This window comes from Bombus flavifrons, chromosome 11 (genome assembly GCF_040668555.2).
Source record: "Bombus flavifrons isolate JBK064 chromosome 11, iyBomFlav1_principal, whole genome shotgun sequence".
In the NCBI taxonomy this organism is placed as follows: domain Eukaryota; kingdom Metazoa; phylum Arthropoda; class Insecta; order Hymenoptera; family Apidae; genus Bombus; species Bombus flavifrons.
In genome coordinates, this window is record NC_138452.1 from 8,310,719 (window position 1) to 8,330,521 (window position 19,803).

Genomic DNA, 19,803 nt, shown 5'->3' on the forward strand with positions numbered 1-19,803 from the left:
GGAAAATAGGAAATTTCATTTTTCGAAGGATGAACGGCGTCAGGATGCCTAGGTGTAATTACTACAGCACTTAGTATTCTGTAATAAAAGAAATTTCTCTTTATTAGATTCCATCTTTCAAAGTATTAATTTGCATTTAAATAATTACGTAACATATTTCACAAAGATGATTAACAAAATTAGAAAATGTGATTATTTAAGGAATAAATGGAGGATGAACGAAGCAATGGACATTATACGTTTGACGATTTTGCTTGAAACGAGTAAAGATTAAAAATGTTCATTGACGGTGCGAACAAAGCAAAGTCTATTCAAACAAGACGAATGTGCTCAGAAGTATTTATAATTCCATGCTTCTGTAAAACGTTAGATTATTTTTGTGTGGTTTGATCGGAGAAGACGTTACGTCTGCCATCCTGAGACGAGACAACGCGCTCCAAGGTGTCTAATACTTGTCTTTATCCTAGGTAAAACATACATACAAACGTAACAAATTCGCGTACCATTAGGATTTGAAGAGAAACATATACGATCGCGTTTAACCCATAAGATAATTATAACTCTAAAGAAATTTTCATTTACGTTTCAGAAGAGAATAATATAGCCCCGTCTAATTTATTAACATGCCAAATTTCATAATCGAAAGAGAAACGTCATTTAGGTGATCACTGACGTCTGACTTTTGTCTCTAAAGAAATCGTGACGTCACGATATATCCTTGAAAGAGGCGCTATTATGGCCGGTCAAGCCTACGCTCTAGGCCAGGGGCTAGGCTAGGCTATTTCCGCTATTCAGCTTATGGACAAAAATAGTCCTAGAGAGGTTTCGAACAAGAAGCCGCTGGGACCTCTAGTACCCCTCCGTCGGAAAAAGATGATTTTCGTACTTCCGCCACTTCAATCGAACCTCTTCAATCCCATATCATCGTCCATTTCCCTTATCTGTGACATTTCCAGAGCAATATTCTTTACATTCGATAATTTCCACCGGTCGTCCATCCATTAATCTCGCTTCTTCTCTTACAGTTTAATCTCTAGCTTTTACAATTATACTGATAGAAGCAAAGTAGCCGAGATTTGTCAAACAAACTTTAAACAATTAAAGCGACACTAGGGACCAATATTCCTGCACGAAATTTTCAATTTTCTTGGACAAAAGAAAACAATCTTCTACCAATTTCCTTATACAAAGGAACATCCATTTCCCTGCAATTTCTCTGCCATTTGCATAGGATAAAGATCAACGTTCTTTAAAGAACCGAACCAACGAAACCTTCGTTCGTTGCGTTTCGAGAACAGAGCTTAATTACACCGATGTGATCGTAGGGACGCGGACGATTTACAATTATTTCGGTAATCGGTGGAAGCAATTAATCTCGGCGCACCCACATAATAGCGTTACTTCGTGTCAGCGCAGGCGCGCGTTTCTCCCCGTCGAAAACGGCTATTTCCACCGTCGGCGACGCGCGACAGGTGCTCGGTCCATGCCAAAGCAAAAGCGCAGCCTGGCCCACACCGTGCTCCCGTGAAACGCTACGATTCTCGGCTGCACGAGTGATTTCGAAACCGTGAGACCAGAACGCCGACGTGTGGGTATTTTCAATCGTCTCTTCTTTTTGCTGGCAGTGCGTTCAACGGTCCGACCGACTCGCCTCTCGTCCTGGCCGGACCGATAGGTGAAGGCGATCGAATCGAGTCACCTCTCGACGTATTTTTGGGCAGCCACGTGATACCGTTTTCCACTTTGTGCACGAGTTACGAAGTAGGTCCTCGTCACCGACTATCGAGATTTTCTTTCAAGCCTTCTTTTTGTTCTTTTTCTTTTTTTTTTTTTTTTTTTGTTAGTTCTTCTGTAAAACCAGGATCGCAAGGTCTCCGTTTCTCGAGAACTTGCGACTCTGTGATTATCCACGATTAGATGAGATCCACGATTATCCTGTCGATTTAGATCAGAGACTCGAAGGATTTAATGGTTAGCGAGATTTACAATTCATCTTGACGACTAGCTTCTCGTTTTAAGAAAAATCTGTAGATTGAAAACTAGGAATTATACTGAGAGAAGTGTACGTGCTATAGCCTCGGTAGAATCGGCCGATCGCTCAAGGTTGCCAAATAGTCGTCTTCTATCTATCACGCGTCCTCACCTTTCACCTCTTCCATGTACTAGACAAATGCACCTACCAAAAGAAGAGCAACGGTAAGAAGGAAATTACCTTAACGACCAATGGGTTAAGTTTCCATTCGTTTGGTGAGAAACGACGGTTAGTAATCAACGTAGATTCCCAAGAGGATGCGAAGGAACATCCAAGTAGTCTAAGGATGATCCGAATACAAATTGTACCCGATGAGACGAGAAAATAGCGAATTTGGTTAACCCAGTTCCATAGACCTCGTTGCTGGCGCTCGCGACCTTTACGTTCGTCGTTTAACCGGTCGAAGTAGAACCCAAAGAGACAGAGCGTGAGATCCATCTCGAAAGCTGCTCCACCTGCCACCGGACACCAGTGTGACCAGGCTGACCGTCCGGCAGCACGCCTACACAAATTGCTACTGCGTTATTTCGAGTGATTTAGCCTTGGGTGGCCGCCAGAGAAAACTTTTGAAATATCGGGGAACGTTTGGTCTCTTCCTTGGCCATCAGGATTTCAAGATAAGCACAAAGTAGCACAAAGTGGTCGGCGAGTAACAGCAACGAGTTCGCAACGAGAACATCGGCTCGTTTCGTGCTATGATACCTTGTCGTTAGGAGGATCGATATCACCTGGTTCGTCCTGCTTATCCATCTTCATTCTGCGAAGAATAATTCAATATAATAAATATAATTGAAAACGATTCTCTGCAAGATTTTGTTGAATGTTATCTACGTTACCGCTTGCTTAAGGAGTCCACGCACACGATTGAACGTCGTTTGATAGTAACAAGTCGTTGTTCTAGAGTATGAATGCCAGACCATTTGCCAAGACTGCAACGAAATTTACGATACAACCTGTCACGTGTTACTCTTTGCCCCTTGTTTTCGTTTAATAGCGCGAGAATCGTATATAACCACTCGAGTATCGCCAATACGTACAACATCTTCATTTTCTTTACAATATGCGTTTCTTTTAAGAATTTCCAAGCCTAAATCAGGCCGTGCATAGCAACGATAAACGTTATGCTCAACTGTATTCGAGTAACATTCTACTTGTAAAAAAGGTGAAAGGGCGCAACACACTGGGAGAAAGCATAATCGAAAAACTTTCCAAATGTCTAACGACGCGCGCGCCTATGTTTGCGCGCGTGTGTATGCGTGTGTGAATAAAAAAAGAAGAAAATACGACCGATCGAAATTGCAATGGTTCGCAGCAAAGCCAGGGATAATTGGATTTTTCGCGAGTGCACGGAGGTTTGGCACAACGGTGAATAGGTTCCTTGACGAAAACGAGCTCTGGCCCGGAACGTCGACAAACCAGAACGAGAAATAATAATAACAGCTCACGCAAAGATTCCACTCGCGATTTCGATCTAACATTTAAATAGATTTTGCGGCTGGTGGTCGCGTACGAACGTAAGAAAGGAAGACAGAGACGGAGGCACTCTTTCTGGGTTGGCCGGCCAGTTGGAAATCCAATCGAAGCTTGTTTTACTTTCTCATTTTTACGATGCTTATTTTCATTTCTTCTTTCATGATCTCTTATATAGATTCTTATGCAAGAGGATCATGATGTAATCAATGAACGTATTGAAATGCTGTCTTGTTGGTAGAACTTGATCTATGAATTGCAGTCCCATCCGCACGGAAAACTATGATTTTCTTTCTTACGTGTAACGCTCGTTTCATTAATGCACTTTGCTTTCGTTATATAGTTACATGGTTTCATAAAGTAAGTTTCAGATAATTATATAGCGTACGATTTGTAACGTTGCACTGTTCGCTTTGTATAGAAAGACTCGTTGTCTAAATACAAGGACAACTAAAAAACGGTGCCAAATGACTGAACAATTTGGCCAGTTTCTTAATATAAAAAGATATATTAAAGACATTATCTTCGAACACGTGTATATAATTATTTGCTTTACATGGAACGCGTGGAAAATAAAATTGAATTTTTACTCTGTATCTCCTAGCATACAAAAATCAATTGGAATAATCGTTTCGTTACTGAGATTTACTTTTGTAACCTTCCCCATTATCAATATGCATAAGGGATTATACATGGAAAAGGATTGTTGCTCGTTATTGTTATTGATTGATATACGTTTTAGAAATATTTTTTAACATCCAGGCAAGAATACCTCCGGACAGAACAGCTCCGCTCCTGCAATTAAAAATAATTAGTTTCTAACAGTTATATACCGTAGTAGTACAGACACGCTACATTTATCAATAGTTTTAATCAAAATCGTCTCGATCCCTCATAGCTAAAAAGCTAAAAACAGTTATGAAATGTAAAAATATCTTTAAAAGCTCGAAAACTGAGAAAATATAGAAAGCCTGGACATTGATTTTTAGAGAAATATCGACTGGCTAAATATAAAGGTATCAAAGATAGAAATGGTCCCCGTCCCATACGATTTCATCTCATCATGAACGATCAACGCTGTGCCGATCATTTCGGTCGAAATTCATCGGTAGCTTGTATAAATTTTTAATCAAACGTAAAACCGTACACGATTAATACGCGATCCACGACGAATCGTTATATAACGCTCGTTTCGAAATCATCTCGATAGACATTGAGAGCCGCATTGAATTCGACAATTTTACAGTTTCAACATCGATGCGATGGGCGTCGCGAGGGCCCAGCTTCGCAACAATTGGCACCGTGATCTCCACTTATGCATCTACGGCAATCTTCGTGCTAATTAGAGATTCTGCGGTGGCGCACAGGCCTGTGGAAGGGCCATTAATTTGTTTGACGTAACGCGGACAGCCTCGTTTAAGCTGAAACACGGCGATCGAATTTAGGGCTCGCCAGTGTCGAGACCGAATTTCAATCGTGATCGTGTCATCAAGGGGCTCGCGCAGAACCTGGCCGAATTAGTGCAATTCCCAAAATGGTCACGCGTGACATCCAGCCAACCGTTTAACGATATGTCGCAGGACGAACCCGTGGATCTTGTCCGTTTTCCTCCGATAGGATGAACCATTGTACTTGAAGATTTTTTTCTCATGAAATAACAACGTAATAAATTTGAGTTTAAAGAGTACAATTATTTGTAAATTATTTCAGAATCGAAACGATTGAAATCTGAGATGTTTCGTACAGTTTAGTATAGCAAGAATATTAATAACCAATCCTGGCCTTCGACAATTATGTTCTAATTAAGGAACATCGCATATATAAAGAATCGTGGGTAAATTGAATTCATAACTCTGATAATTCACGAGCAGTAAATTATAAATTTTTTAAATTCTATAGGCTTCCTATCTACTTCTATGTTGAATTCGCCTGCAAGATTCTACGTTTTAATAATAATATAGTATAGGTATATGTAGTATAAAAATATAGAGAGGCACGAGAAATGAGAAATTTTGGAAAAACTTACCACAAAAAAATGGTCATGGACGTCGCGTGTTTTATGCGATTGTACCGTGCCACCTGTAATTCCTCGCTGCTCTTGAATCGCCGCAATATCTCCGACGCGCTGCAACAGAATTTTTCAAGCGACCACGATTTATAATACATTAATAATACATGGGTAAAAATAATGTCATATCGATTACGTTGTGCAACCTGGCCTGATCGACGCGCGTTACAAGGCAAGCTTGAGTTACTATTTTATTAATAACATTAATAAAATCAACAAATAAATGCTTGCTAAATCTTGTGCAATTCAATTTTCCACTATCTGATCTATATTCCTTTTACACATTTAACCATTGTGTTACTTGAACGAGATACGCTTTAGTAGATTACTGTTTATAAAGATTTATAAAGGAACTTGTAAAGAATCTCTCGTACTAAAAATGAATAATAAAAAATGTAAAAATAGAAATTCATCATATCGAACAGTGTTATGGGATAAAGTTTTTTTTTTTTTACAATGAAATACATGAATATTATTTGGCATTCGTGGTACAATGGAAAATGGTAAAGTTAAACTCAGACGATTTACAATTTGCTAAAGCAATTCGTTTCCGCGAGAATCGACCAAAAGATTTGTACGATTATCAAGAATTACGCGATCAAACTTATTGAATAACGACGGTCATTGAATCATTTAACTGTAATAATGCGATGCACGCGCCGATACAAAAGTTGTCCAGTAGGAATGATACACAGACACGCGGGAACGCTTGGAAAAATGCCAGCGGCAAGGAAAATCTAACGCGGGTGAATTGTACCGAACGCTTAACGCTTCGAAAGAAAATGCATCGTGCTCGTGAAATGCAATACTTGATAGCGAAGCGCTACATAATTCATTTCGATCTAATTCGAGCTTGATGAAGTCAGCTGATTCGCGTGCATCCCCGATGACGAGTTCTATGGGTTGAATGATTTCATTTCGCGTACAAAGTTATTGTTTCACGGTTCCAAGCGATTTGCTTTTATCGTTTCTCAAATGTCCGATTTTCCCATTACGCGTATACATTTTATGTGTATAGATATTGCAGATAAAAAATTTTAAAAATTCCACATTTCACATACCTGAATATTTGTATCTATTCTTATTTTACGACGCGTATCTTATGTTTATCTGTATATATATATATTAAATATTATACATTTGAATATATTTATCCTACTAATAGTATAATTAGAAGACAGTTAAGAAAACCATTTTCCGCCAAAGCAATCGGAATATTACAACGTTTGCTTAATGAATTCCGTAGGGAATCGCTATCAAGTGGTAGGTGGAACAATAAACGTTAGGACGAGATCGGGTTTAAAACGGTAGGGTGCAGTGATTTTCCGACAGCTATGCTCATTTATATGTATAAGTGCTCGTTGTTCCAATAGCTTGGCGAACGAAAAGTAAACGGGCTTCTAATGGATTTGATATCGATGCTGATGGTGGTTTGTGATTCCAAGCTGTCTGAATTAAGAAAACACGATCGATTGATCAATCGATCCGACCGTAGAAATAAACCACAAGGAAGAGGGAGTTGGAACAACTCGATACTCGCATGAAATAAGATTCATCGATCACGTTGTTGTATTAACTACTTGTCAACAAGTTATATACGTTATACCATATTCACGTTGAAAATCAAGCGATGTTCTGAAACAGCAAATGTAATTTTGACTTTATACATACAATGAAATACAGAGTATTCGGTATATTAATCGAGCGAGATTAGAGTTTGTGTAATATTATTTGTAAAAATATATCTTTCTATTTAGAAGACAGTAATGTATATCAAATTATAATTTGATATAAGAACATCAATGAGATCCGTACTATCTTTAAGGGATCTTAGGTCGTTCACCTTTCCCACTGATATTTATAGTTTTGCTGCTGATGCTCTGCTGACAAGACGTACGATTATAATTAATCCGTTTCCGAGTAATGCTATATCGGTCTCGTTACGTTTTAACAGCGTAGCAAGAAAGACAAGATTCTATGCTTCTGATGGTATGTACTTATTCGAACCTTGAAGCAAACGTCTTTCGATCGTTGCTTCTTCGAGGAGAACTATATATAATGTACGCATCTAAAATCACACAAGACAATACGCGGCTAAAATATTAAGAGTAAATTAACTAGGACAAATTTTGGCAAAACGAAAATACGGTTACGTCATATAAAATCACGTGCATCGATATCACACTTTGTAAGTGCAATGATGAGTATACGTGGTTGCCCTTGGATAAGATCCAAAATAGTTCCGGCACCTTACATCGAAGCAGCTTCATACTAAAATACCAACTGCGTACTTAATACCTAATTATATTTGCTTAATGCGTGAGGGAAAATATAACGGAAAAATGAAAGACGACCGAAAGAATTAATATCAACGAAAATCGCGCGTGTCACGAGTTTTGCACGGATTCACCGTATTTGCCTCTTTCCTTTAATCTCACCTCATTGTTTTGCTAACCTGAATACCGTGATGTGTAAAACGTGAAATACGAGTTTCTGGGAGCTTGTCTTGTGTCAGTTTGACGGCCAACCGTGAAGATATTTATGCTGGACGACAACGAGGTTTAAATTTGTTTCAAGCTAAATAAGCTGATTACCTAAAAGTACTTACGTAGATTCGTACTTTATCATTTGCGGACTGTCAGTCGTCTTGTTCCGTTTGTTACTAACTCCAAGGAGTGACGGAAATAGGATATTTTATTGTATTATGGATCGAGATTAAAAATTTTTTGTGAAATGTTTTTGTCTTATGTAACGATAAGACATACTACTGTTGATAAGTTCAAAAACTATACTTACGTATTGTGGCTTGAGACAGCTACTAAAACGCGTCTCCGAGCAAAAGGCATTACATCCACTGAACCATAAGATGAGAATTTCTCGATTAACTGAAAAAAAGTTGGTACCGATCAAAACAATGTTGAAAGTACAGCCTTCAAATACAATTTCATGTTTGAGAATACCTGCTTAATATCTAGAGATGGTGACTTCAACTTGACATGAAGCCATTGTGGTCTCGATAACACTGGATCTTCTCCATCAAGTTTCTGAAATATTTATAGTACAATTAAAGTATTATCCTATGTGCTTTGTAGTTACGGAAAAATATATTTTTCCTACCATATACATTTCATTGCCTCTTGTTATATTTATAGAATTTATAAAATCTTTTACACTGCTCATTAACTCAGAATGGGACGCTGTCCTTTCTTCTAAACCCCTAAAGATAATAAACATTATTCATAATCGATCAGTACATATTATCATATGTTACAATGTAAATATTATATGAATATGAAGCATACGTCCCAAATTTCTTTACACAAAATATATGTGCCATTTTCACAAATACATATCCACAAAAGTAAGAATCCCACCCAGCGCTATGATAATTCTTTTTATCTACAATATAGTTTGAAATGAGAAAAAGGTGCCATGTAATACAATAGGGTTTAACAAGTCGTCATAAAATTAAATTACGTGAAAATTCTTCATTAAAGATAATCTCTGGTGAATTATAAGTTGTAATTCGTCCTTGAGTTGTAAAATATTCGTACAAAATATTCAATGAATTTATTTTCCAGTTTACTTAAAAAAAAAAAAACATATTCTCACGTTTATACAGATACATTATTGGTCTACAATTTACGTTTCTTTATCAATGTTCTTTACCTTCATCTCTGCCATATAATTTTCGCAACTCAAAGCTTAAGAATTTTGTGTCATATATTTGTGGAAATAATGTATGTATATTACTTTTGAATTCTTTGTATGAATCTAAAACACATATAAATTCGAATTATATGATTTATCAATTATTGTTAATATGTATTCATTTAATACCTGGTAGTGGCTTATAGAATTGTTGATGCATGAACATTAAATCCAAAAGTATATTGTGCCCTATTATCATTTTCTTACTAGAGGACAAAAGTTTAAATACTTTGGAAAAACCTAAATAAACATCTAGCAGTACTTCTTCCAAATTATCCTTCTTGAACAAATCATCCTGCGCACTACTCGATATTTTCATAACATCTATCTGAAAAACAGAGGATCTTATATAATGTTTCATTAGTATCCAAATAGAAATAATATTACATACGTACTGATTTATTGTCTGATGTAGTCCAAATATCGTTGTATTTATTCCTTAAGTCTTTATGTAATATATATTGTACCATAGGAGTAATAACTTCCAACTTTAATGGTGCATTTTCTAACTTATTAGACATCCATTCACAAACCTTGCTCTTGCACTCTTTGAAATTTTCTTCTTCATCGAAGGATAAAAGTGATAAATAATTTTCTACATCGCCATGTGCTATGTGATCACACAGTAATCTCTCATCTATTTCGTCAAGGTACGAAATACCTCCGACTAAGAACTAAAAAATATATCGATATTTCTATGACAGATTTGATACTGCTAAGTTAAAAAATTTGCCTAAGCGAACATACAAACATTTTACGCCAATTGTATTTTGAGAGCATACTTTATTAAAATCGAAGCCATGTTTATAAAGGAAATCTATCGCTTCCACTTCCCACGACAATTGTCTATTTTTTAATGGTATAGATCTAGGAAACAAGTAAAAACTAAAGCTGTCCGCTTTATAGGCATTCTCAGAAGGAACACGGTAAAAAGTTGTAATGCCAAATTGTACAATTACGAATTGCTGAATGTTTCTTTTCCATGCCATGTAACGATCATTGAGAGTATCAAATAAACTGAAATACAGAAAAGATTAGTATGAAAAGAAGTACAACTAATATTAAGATAACCTTTCAATCCTGAGTAAACCTAACCTATTTTTCAAATTTCTCTCCGTATGTATACCTGACATTTCAGCATCTATCGCAATAAAAGCTGCATTGTTTATAGCATTCTCTATCCGTGGATACACAGCATCAAAATTGCTATTCAAAACTTCATTCATGTTAAATTCTGTTTGTTTATGTACACAGTAACTCGGACTTTCCGCGAATAATCACGTGAATATAACCTAACTGATCTACAGTATTACTTGGTTACAAAAAATGAATATTGCAATCAAACGAAATCACGAAGTTTTATCTGATCCAAATTTTATTTATGAAAATATGATTAGTTTAAAAAATTCTTAAAGATTCAAATATATTAATAACAATCAAAAGAATGACAAGATAATAGACGCTGGAAGTACGGAATTGAACAGGATCAAAAATAGAATTATGAATTTGGAATCAATACATTACAGTCCACGTTTCTTATCCTTCAATTTACCGTGTTTGTCTATTGTGTTTTTATTAGTTCATCAAACAGCACCGTTAATTATCGTCTAACACATTTAATCGCTTATATAAAATACTCGTTCATTGTATAAATTTCCGCAATTTATTAAAATATAATATAATATATATAATATACGAAAATTATAATTATAGAAACTAAAAATATACATGATCGGCCTCAGTCGAGGCGCTTAAAACTTTGAATACGGACATAATTAATCGAACAATCGATCATAACAGAAATCACCTACTCAACGGTCGTGATTAATACATTCCACTTTCTCTGACGAGAGTAAATTTACAGTAGCGGTTTATTAATTTCCTAATTAGCAGCAACAGCTTCATCCAATTCAAATTCAATAGGTAGCCAGAGACAGGAAAGATCTGGACGTGTTACGAGACAAATTCAACTCGACAATCTCTTTTCCAAAAACTTTGCAAATCGAACGATCGTTAAAAAGCTACTTTACTTTGTCAGTGTGAAGTAACGAAACGATACAGAACGAGTGTACCTAATCGATCAAATAATTCGTCTGAAATAATCGACTGAAAATCATTAAACAAATAAACCAATTACACGTATATTTATTTCGATCAATTTCGATGCGGTTATAGCGTACGAGGAATTTCACGTAAAGTAATTCGATAGCTAAGATACGAAACTGAAGGCAATACTGACTTCCTTATTACATATCAACATCCTTTCGTACACGCAGCCTTTTTCGTTCGTGTAGTTCAGTGCAACATTCTCTTTCGAGAATCATCGTCGTTGTCAGCACTCAGCCGCGTACGAAGCATCGAACGATCGTGCACAGTCTTCACGTGTTTCGCGACAGATAAATTCTTTATGCAAGAGCAAAAAGTGTCGGAAGCGCGCGCAACTCAGCTGGTAAACGTATGTTTCCGCAGTCGAAAGATCTTTCTTTTTAATCGGCATACAACTCTCTCTCTGGCAATGAACTTGCCTCTATCGTGGTAGCCTAGTGTATCCGCGGCCACGAAACTGGCTAGTTCGGCTTGTTGATCGTTTCGATCCTTCGTTGGTATTTGAGCCGAGTGCACGTCGTCGTTGAACACACAGGATCCTTGAACCGAGCCAGAGTTCGTTAACGATGTTCTTCAGGCTCGCTGTATTCGTCGGCCTGAGCTCCGTCGTCGCAACCATCATCTACTTGACGCCTATACCAGGTTAGCGTATTTTTTCATATTTTCCTTCTTTCTTTCGTTTCTCGGAAGATTGATAATTAATCGAAATACGCGTGTCACGTGTTGTTGAAGATCGACTACATGAAAGTGGAAAGTAACGTACGTCGTATTTATTATGCGTGAAATGAATTAGGAGAATGGCTACTTTTGTTGCGAATACACGGTGAAAATGGACTTACTCGAATCACTGCAGGCGATTCTTTTCATCATTTTACTCTTCATCTCGTTCAAGTCGAATTTCCAATTTTAGTGTCACATTTACGTATTCGCAGTGTGCGAGGGATTATAATCGCACCTTTTTTACGATACATTTTCCAAGTGATAATTTCCCAATTAACTTGGTGTTTGTTCCTCTTATGTTCGTCTTTGTTGCTCTTTAGAATTGTACCAATGCAAACGATACTTATTTGGAGAATTGAGAATTATGCAAAGCGTTCTAATCAACGTTTCATAGAATTCGAAAATCACGGTGGGAAGGAAAATGAGATACGTAGCGAACGAAGTAAATACTCAGGAATACCGATAGTTCATGCTTATCGAACGTGCAACCGAGTTGCGTTTATAAGAAATCGTCCACATAAAGCAGCAAATATTTCGCGTCGAATTCACCGAGGTGAATGACCCCGAGCCAAGATTCAGCAACTCAGATATCGCTACGTAAGGATATCCATTCACAACGAGTGATTATAGGTATGATATTATTAAGAAAAAAAAGTGAAATAACCGTTATGTATGCTAGATGCGATTCAACTGGTCGCATCACGTCAGTTCATCCTACCATTTGATATCGTAACTCGTTTTATTATGAAACTGAAACTACCTCCGACATCTATCAAAATATCTTTGCACCTGCAACGTTCCAATATATTTTCAAGTTTCCTGTATTTTCCGAATATATAGTATTTTTATCTTCGAAAAGCATCGTCGGTATCTTTCCCACTAATCAGACAAGGAAGCAAATAAGCGAACACGAGCTTGAAAAAGGGAACCGTTAAGTTCGCCGATATAAATTGAAGCTAAAGCTTCCTTTTGCATTTTTTCCAATAAATATCTTAGGGTTACCAACGTCTCAACGCGAGTGAAGCTGTAAACACGCATACGTTGATCGAAATGGTCGAAAGTTGCGCGAGAAAGCGCGTCGTATCGTTCCCATCCGCTTCTCATCCCAATACGTAGCATCTTCGCTTTCTTCCGCTTTTGATATCGCTTCCTCTACGACATTAAACTCCTGTCCCGTACTAGTTGTTACCACTCGAGCCAATTTCTTTCCTTACTTATACACACGGACCATTATCCTTTATTCGTACATGAAATCGCGATCGTGTAGCGCTTTACTTTCACCCTCGAGCAACGATATCCAGCATCTAAACGGTACACAGGCTTCTGCAAACTCGCTCTACGATCTCCTCGACACCCGGCCTTTTATTCGTGGCCATCAGAAAGGTTACAGGAAAGTTTAATCGATTCCTGTTCTCGCAATATCCGCCGATAAATCACTTTCTTTCTCGAGGAAGAAAGCGAACGATGGAGTCATTTTGGAGAATAATTAAAAACAGGATGACAATCGATCGAAACCTGCTTTCGGGGAAAGTAATTGGCAACAGGTTGCATAACTCCACGAGGAAGAAAGTTTTTCTTCGTTTGCGCGTTCTTCTTACAACAAAGACGCGTCACTGATCCTAAGCTGAAGGTTTTGCTCGGTTACGATCGCGAGCAAAGATCGTAAACGACAGAAGCTCGTTAATAGAACGCAGCTTTGACATCCCTGCAGCGTGAAGCGAAAGCGAGCGAACATCGTAAGGCGATTGTTCCCAACTCACGCATGAACGCCTCGTTGTATTTTATTGTACCTTTTTCTTTGCACATTTTTCTAACTTTTTCTCTGTTTGCCTGTTTTCTTGTATCAACGGGGAAATCGCCTTTATGTGCGATACAGGTCGATTAAAAAGACGTTAAGCGATCCTTGGTGAAACTTAAAACGCGCGCGTTGGTATCCGTTTCATCGATCGGCTTTCTAACGGCTCTACCGTCTTGGAAACGAAACACCATGGCGACAAAAGGAAAAGACATCTTTGAGTTCGTAGCTCGCTGGATTTCCGCGTCTAACTTTATACTGGCATTTCAGACGCTTTCGTCTCGTAAATAATTATCGATATAGGTCGCTCTACTACGAATATAACTAAAGCACGGGAAATTACTGGAATTAATTCAGAACATACCGCAACCAATGATTAATGACTATCCGTTCGTCGCGACGAGAAAATAGTATCAACGTTCGCCGAGAGAAATCGATGATCGGGATGATTCTATCTTGCAAGGCGGAGTAAGCTTGTTGCAGCGACATTGCGTACGTTGTCTGGGTTACACGTACTTACTTCAATATTAGAAATTTCTCATCTTAAGTGCATCTTTTTTTAGAAACTTTACATGAGATACGTGGTAAGTCGGACTGCGTAAACCTCTGCTTAATCGACGTATAAAAAATCCAAACGTCGATCTCTTTCGAATAGAACGCGATCTTTTATTTCATCTCAGAGACGATAGTTCATAATTGGCGATTAGAAATCGCGTTAACAAGTATCAAATAGCCAGTATTAGAGTAGTATCTTTTTCTTCGAAGCTTTCGTTGGATAGTCGGCGCTCGTTTAAACGTTTACCAGGTATATTATGACTCTATCGAGAGATCATAAATTCTCCACGTGCGATCCCTCTAGTGGAAAACGTTGTGACCCCGTTATTTTCCGAAAAAGTAACAAATTACGACAGTTTTATTGGCAATTACCACGATGAGATCGCAATAGCGATATTAATTAGCGGGTCTTCTTTTTTTAACTAGTTAAACGAATCGGTGTAACAAGTAGAAAGTGTCACGGCGGTATTCAGCTGGCAGAACGGTACTCGCTTCACGAGTGAGCAGAGCAAACAAGCTGGAATTCCCTTCGCCAGCATCAGCGAAAGCGAAATCGAAATCTCTTGGACCCGTCGCGGTCTGCTCAGTGAAAGAGACAGAGATGGAGATAGACACGATCGTGCAGACAGAGACAGTTGCACAGCGATAGAAGAGCAGGAATACCGAGATGAAAATCACGAAGGAAACCGGCGAATTAAAATTATTAATTTAATTGCACAGCGCTTGGAAAATCACATAAAAGTTTTGTCGATTATCGTTAAACGATATCGGTTTAAATTTCGATATCGGCGTAACGAAAGAAGATAGAAGAAAAGTCATAGCTAACGGGCAGTGATTCGTATTTCCCAGACTCGAACAGCCACGCTTGTTTCGTAGCGATCGATCTAACGGACTAACCAGGCTTGATGATACGAATAGAGACGGATATGCGTATAATCGCGAAGACGGAGACAGATGTCGACATGCAAGCAGAAATACATAAAGCAGTTTGTAACTATAAAGCAGAGATAGATGTAGAGATATCCAAGTTGAAACGTATACAGATACAGTTGCACAGAGCTGGATGCAGACAGGGATGAAGCCTGATGGATTGAGAGAGTAAGAGAAAGAGTTACGTATCCTGTGATTCAAAAGTTCAGAAGCGAGGGATTAATCCATTCGCAAGTTGGATTTAAGGAGCAGCTGATTAACTCGTTAGGAGATATCAGGTTCGTAAATCACGGTTGCAGCTTACAAATGCCAAGAAGTTTGTGGGACACGCGACGACCTAATCGATAAAGCTCTTGGATGCTGGTATTCGATAAAAGAAACAGCGAAAGTAAATAAAACAAATAGAAAGGGGAAAGGTAAATACCTGGAAGAAGGCAGAAACGTATCTCGCAAGTGGATGGAAAAATGCAGAATGAAAAATGATAAATAAATGTGTATGCGTGAGTAAACGTAATCAGAGAAGAGGCAAGATACACACGGGGCGTGAATTGGTTCCTCTACCAGCTCCCTTCAGGCCAACTTTCACTCGCCATATCGCCGTCTCTGACACATATTCGACATACACATGGTCGCACGATTTCAAAGAGCCAAGAGGGGGCACCTACGATACTGACCATCGTATTATCATCTCTGTCCAATCGTTGACTATCGTGAAAGAGCCTCGACGATGACTAAACGAGAGCGTAGAGTTGAAAACAAAAAAAGAGGAGAAGAAAATGGAAATACACGAAATGCAGTCACGCAGAGGCAGAGGAGGGAATGGAAGGTCAGATAGAGAGAGGGGTGAAGATTATTTCCAGTTCTGGCAATGAAATTTCTGCCAAAACTGCTGGCTGCTCGTCAGTCGTTCACGAGAACCGTGACAGTGTCTTGTCTCCTCTCTCGTTCTGGCTTGATCGTGTTGAATTGGTATCTGTGTAGTGAAACTGTCAATTTCTCTTTGGTTTTTCATCATCGTCTTCATCGCTTCTACATTGCAACTTTTTTTATTCTTTTTCTCATTTTCATTTGTATTATCGTTCATTCGATTTCTTGTTCCATTCGTCTTTTTAATCGTCCGCTGTGTTCATTGAATTTTTAATTGGAATTTTTCATTGCTTCCACTATCTGGGTCGAGTTAGACATTTTCTACTATTACACTTTTTCTACTCTTCTTCGATTACTTTCATCGTTCCCGTCATTGCCTTTCATTTTTAATTCGTGTGCATCATTCGGTTTCATCGTTCGATCCTTCGTCGTAGTAAATCATTCGATTGAATTTTTAATTAAAATCTCCCATCGTTCCATTATCCGAGTACATCGGATTGAACTTTTGCGAAACGCGGAAACTCGTTTAGTTACGCGGTCGAGATGGTCTTCTACCGGTCGTTTCGCAGGATCCTTCACCGGTTATTTGCTTAGCAGTGGAAATGTCAGTTCGGTGCAGAGATTGAACGTTTACGCGAATGATCTAACTTTTTCAAGTTTTGCTTCGTTCGACTATATGGAGCGGACGTTACGCAAGTTTTAATCGACGCGGCTCACGCGAATCAAATTTTCCTATCGGTCAACGGCAATTACTATAATTGTTACGTAATTGACCACTGACTTTCAGACAGCTATGAGGATTAAATCATAATAATAGTCCCGTTCGATAAACTTCCTACGATGTATTACGTACGATTACGAAATTGATTAGCCTATATATTCACGCGACTAGCATATTTGATTTTCGAAAAATAGTAGAAATAAATCTTTCGTTTCTCTTTTAACTTCGTTTCTCTGTTCCATTTAATCGTTGTTGTTGAAAGAAAGCGAAGAGATGGTCGAGTACTTTTATACGAACACTTCTAACGTTTTACTTTTTCAGATTCCTATGGACGTCGTTTTCGATTTCAAATTGACTTTTTATGTCATGTAGATGCAATTCTTCGTTTCACGGGGATTGATACTTTTTGACTAAAAAACCAGACAACAACGGTACGCACGATCGTTCTCTAGTCCAAATAGAAAGTCGAAAGAAAAAATAGAAGTCGTTCGTTGTTACAGTCTTTGACGCGATTACGGACGAAGCGAAGTGACGGTACGGTTTATTATCGCGACGTTCTGTGAAAATAACGAACAATTTTATCGCTTTTGTTTTCCTCGTGCACGGATTGGTCCTGACAAATAAAAAGAAAAGGTGTCGATAATCGATCTAGATGTGGCACCTGGTCGTCTGTGAAAAAAGGCAACGAGAGAAAGGGAAAGGGAGAGGAAGAGAGAGGACCCGAGTTTAGTTCTGGCTACGAAAATTCGGCCTACTCAGTTGTACATCAGAAAGCGTAACGGTGTTCACGAGCTCACACGTGCCTTGTTCAGGTTTGATATGGGTTTCCGTACCATCGATTTAATCGTTGCATTTACCTGCCACTTGTCAAAGTTACAATCTCTTCGAAATGTCCCTCTTCGATCGAACGAAGATTCTTCGTCCTCTCATTGGAATCCGTTTTTGCAGCCAGTGAAGTTCGATAGAAAACTCTCGGCTTTTGTTTTTTTCCTTTTACTTTTTCCTTAGTGTAACGACTTTCCAGTGAAACCGAATCGAAACAAGTCATTTTCGCTCTTCGCTGAAATCCAAATATCAAGATCGATCAATCCCATCTCGCTTCGTGTCCTTCTCGTGAGTAGACTCGCGAGTCTTATTTTATTCCTTGGAAACAACGCCAGTTCGAAACTACATCGTCGTTCTTTCTTGCTTTGGAGGAAAAATGTTCTCGTTGCCTGTCGGTTTGATCGAAATTAACGCAATTACATAAGTACACAGTGGAGTAACTTTAATTGGAAGCTAACTGGATAGGAATGCTGGGCGATTCGAGTTATGCTGGACGCGCGGTTCAATCACGTTACGATGGGACTCTATTACGCGAAGATTATACACATTTTTACGTAATGATAACGGCTGGATTTAATGGGGAACGCGATTAGATGGCCTTCGTGCATCTGCCTCAGACGTTATTCAACCTTCTTTCCTGCTTGCTTTCCTACTCGCAAAGAAAATTCATTAAATTACATCATCTACGTTGCCGGTAGTAAAACCGGTCATTTTGAAGTATCCGTTTGCCATTTTCCTTGGCAATGGTTCGCTCATTTTCACAAAATCGTTCGTTCTTCAACGAGAAATTACGCGGATCACGAATAAGAAAGGATAACGTTTTCTTTCTGTTTCACGAGTTATCAAAATATCTCTTTAATCACGATCGAGTGAAAGTTGCTTAACAGAATTAATAGAAAGTTTTTCAGTATACCGACTTGTAAAAAGTAGTAACATTCTCTTTTATTAAACCAACCAATCGCATTCACTCTGCTTAGCAGGCCGCTAAAGGAACATCTCGCTAATCGTAATCTCTACATCGAGGCAACATCGTTAAATACGTTACATCATCTTTTACATTGCTTTTCCTTCGTACGTAATAATCTGCAAAGTATATCTCTTCGGAATTTCATTTTCTTTCTCATTTTCCAGGCGAAGAAAAGAAAAAAGAAATTCGGGAATCGAGGGTATTTGCTTAGCTAGCCACGCGAGCAGAAGTCAAACAGCACCGACTTTCATCCTCAGCCGAACGATTATTCCTTTCGCTCTTTTTCTCCACGTGGTTCACTTTCTCCGCGCTGACATCAGAATTTCGTCGCTGGCTATCGATTCACCGTCATCTTCAGCCGCTTGAAAATTCATCCTCGTAATCGACCAACTCTCCCCTCCGCTACTTCTTAATTCCTGCTTCGTCCGACGTTCTCCATCGATCATCCTTTAATATTCGTTTCGTTTCGTCTACTCCCGATAATCGTTTTGCCTGATTTTTATAATTTCATACGCGCATGATCAAAACGAAACACGACTGCGATACATCAGAGGTCTAAGCAGCTAGCAGGTTGCTTCTCAGACTTTCTGAGTCGAATGACCCTGCAAAGAATGCAGTCACCTGCTGTTATCGTCGCATAACAATTCGGGTAGACGATGCGCGCGTCAACGAGTGCCGACTTGCCGATGATGCTGGCCACCTACGGTCTACGATTTCTCGTGGTCGTTTTCACGATCGCGGCTGCGGCCACCTTTTTGCACGTGAACAATTACAGGCCCAGTAAGTGCTCGTTTTGCGTGTTTTCCTCCGCACAGCTACGCGAGACACAATTTTAACCGATCTTCGCCATCCGACAGAATCTTTGATCGTTCGATCAGAAAATCACGTAATTCTATCGATAGAGAAAAATACGCAATTCCGTACCATCCGAAATCCAATCTCGAGGATCGTGAAATTCGTAGCAATTTTCCTTTCGTAGTTCTCAAAGTGGAAACGTGATAATTAATGAATCGAGCGAAATTTTCAGAGAAATCGT

General features: G+C 38.6%; 2 protein-coding genes across 6 annotated transcripts in view; one reads left to right on the forward strand and one right to left on the reverse strand.

The window, feature by feature from the left end:
- Window positions 1–19,803, forward strand: part of LOC138185161 (uncharacterized) — a 41,150-nt gene that overhangs the window by 10,035 nt on the left and 11,312 nt on the right. The window contains exons 1-2 of one of the 5 annotated variants that reach the window (XM_069123878.1): window positions 16,232–16,356; window positions 19,319–19,547. The exons of 1 other annotated variant lie outside the window; for it this stretch is intronic. In XM_069123878.1, the coding sequence (XP_068979979.1) occupies window positions 19,424–19,547 (124 nt within the window). In that variant the 5' untranslated portion in view covers window positions 16,232–16,356; window positions 19,319–19,423. Of the gene's footprint in view, window positions 1–11,609; window positions 12,030–16,231; window positions 16,357–19,007; window positions 19,548–19,803 lie in introns of those variants that run through there. 3 more of the 5 variants (XM_069123876.1, XM_069123879.1, XM_069123877.1) reach the window with 3 other exon arrangements.
- The window catches only part of LOC138185162 (pre-piRNA 3'-exonuclease trimmer), a 118,648-nt gene continuing 98,918 nt past the window's right edge, over window positions 74–19,803 (reverse strand). Inside the window, exons 3-16 of the mRNA XM_069123881.1 lie at window positions 10,377–10,487; window positions 10,064–10,298; window positions 9,677–9,955; window positions 9,411–9,609; window positions 9,240–9,344; window positions 9,048–9,155; window positions 8,873–8,969; window positions 8,688–8,787; window positions 8,531–8,614; window positions 8,367–8,455; window positions 8,179–8,232; window positions 5,529–5,627; window positions 2,869–4,297; window positions 74–2,789 (exon numbers count right to left, since the gene is read on the reverse strand). Coding sequence (XP_068979982.1) covers window positions 4,222–4,297; window positions 5,529–5,627; window positions 8,179–8,232; window positions 8,367–8,455; window positions 8,531–8,614; window positions 8,688–8,787; window positions 8,873–8,969; window positions 9,048–9,155; window positions 9,240–9,344; window positions 9,411–9,609; window positions 9,677–9,955; window positions 10,064–10,298; window positions 10,377–10,487 — 1,636 coding nt within the window. The 3' untranslated portion in view covers window positions 74–2,789; window positions 2,869–4,221. The remainder of the gene's footprint in view (window positions 2,790–2,868; window positions 4,298–5,528; window positions 5,628–8,178; window positions 8,233–8,366; window positions 8,456–8,530; window positions 8,615–8,687; window positions 8,788–8,872; window positions 8,970–9,047; window positions 9,156–9,239; window positions 9,345–9,410; window positions 9,610–9,676; window positions 9,956–10,063; window positions 10,299–10,376; window positions 10,488–19,803) is intronic.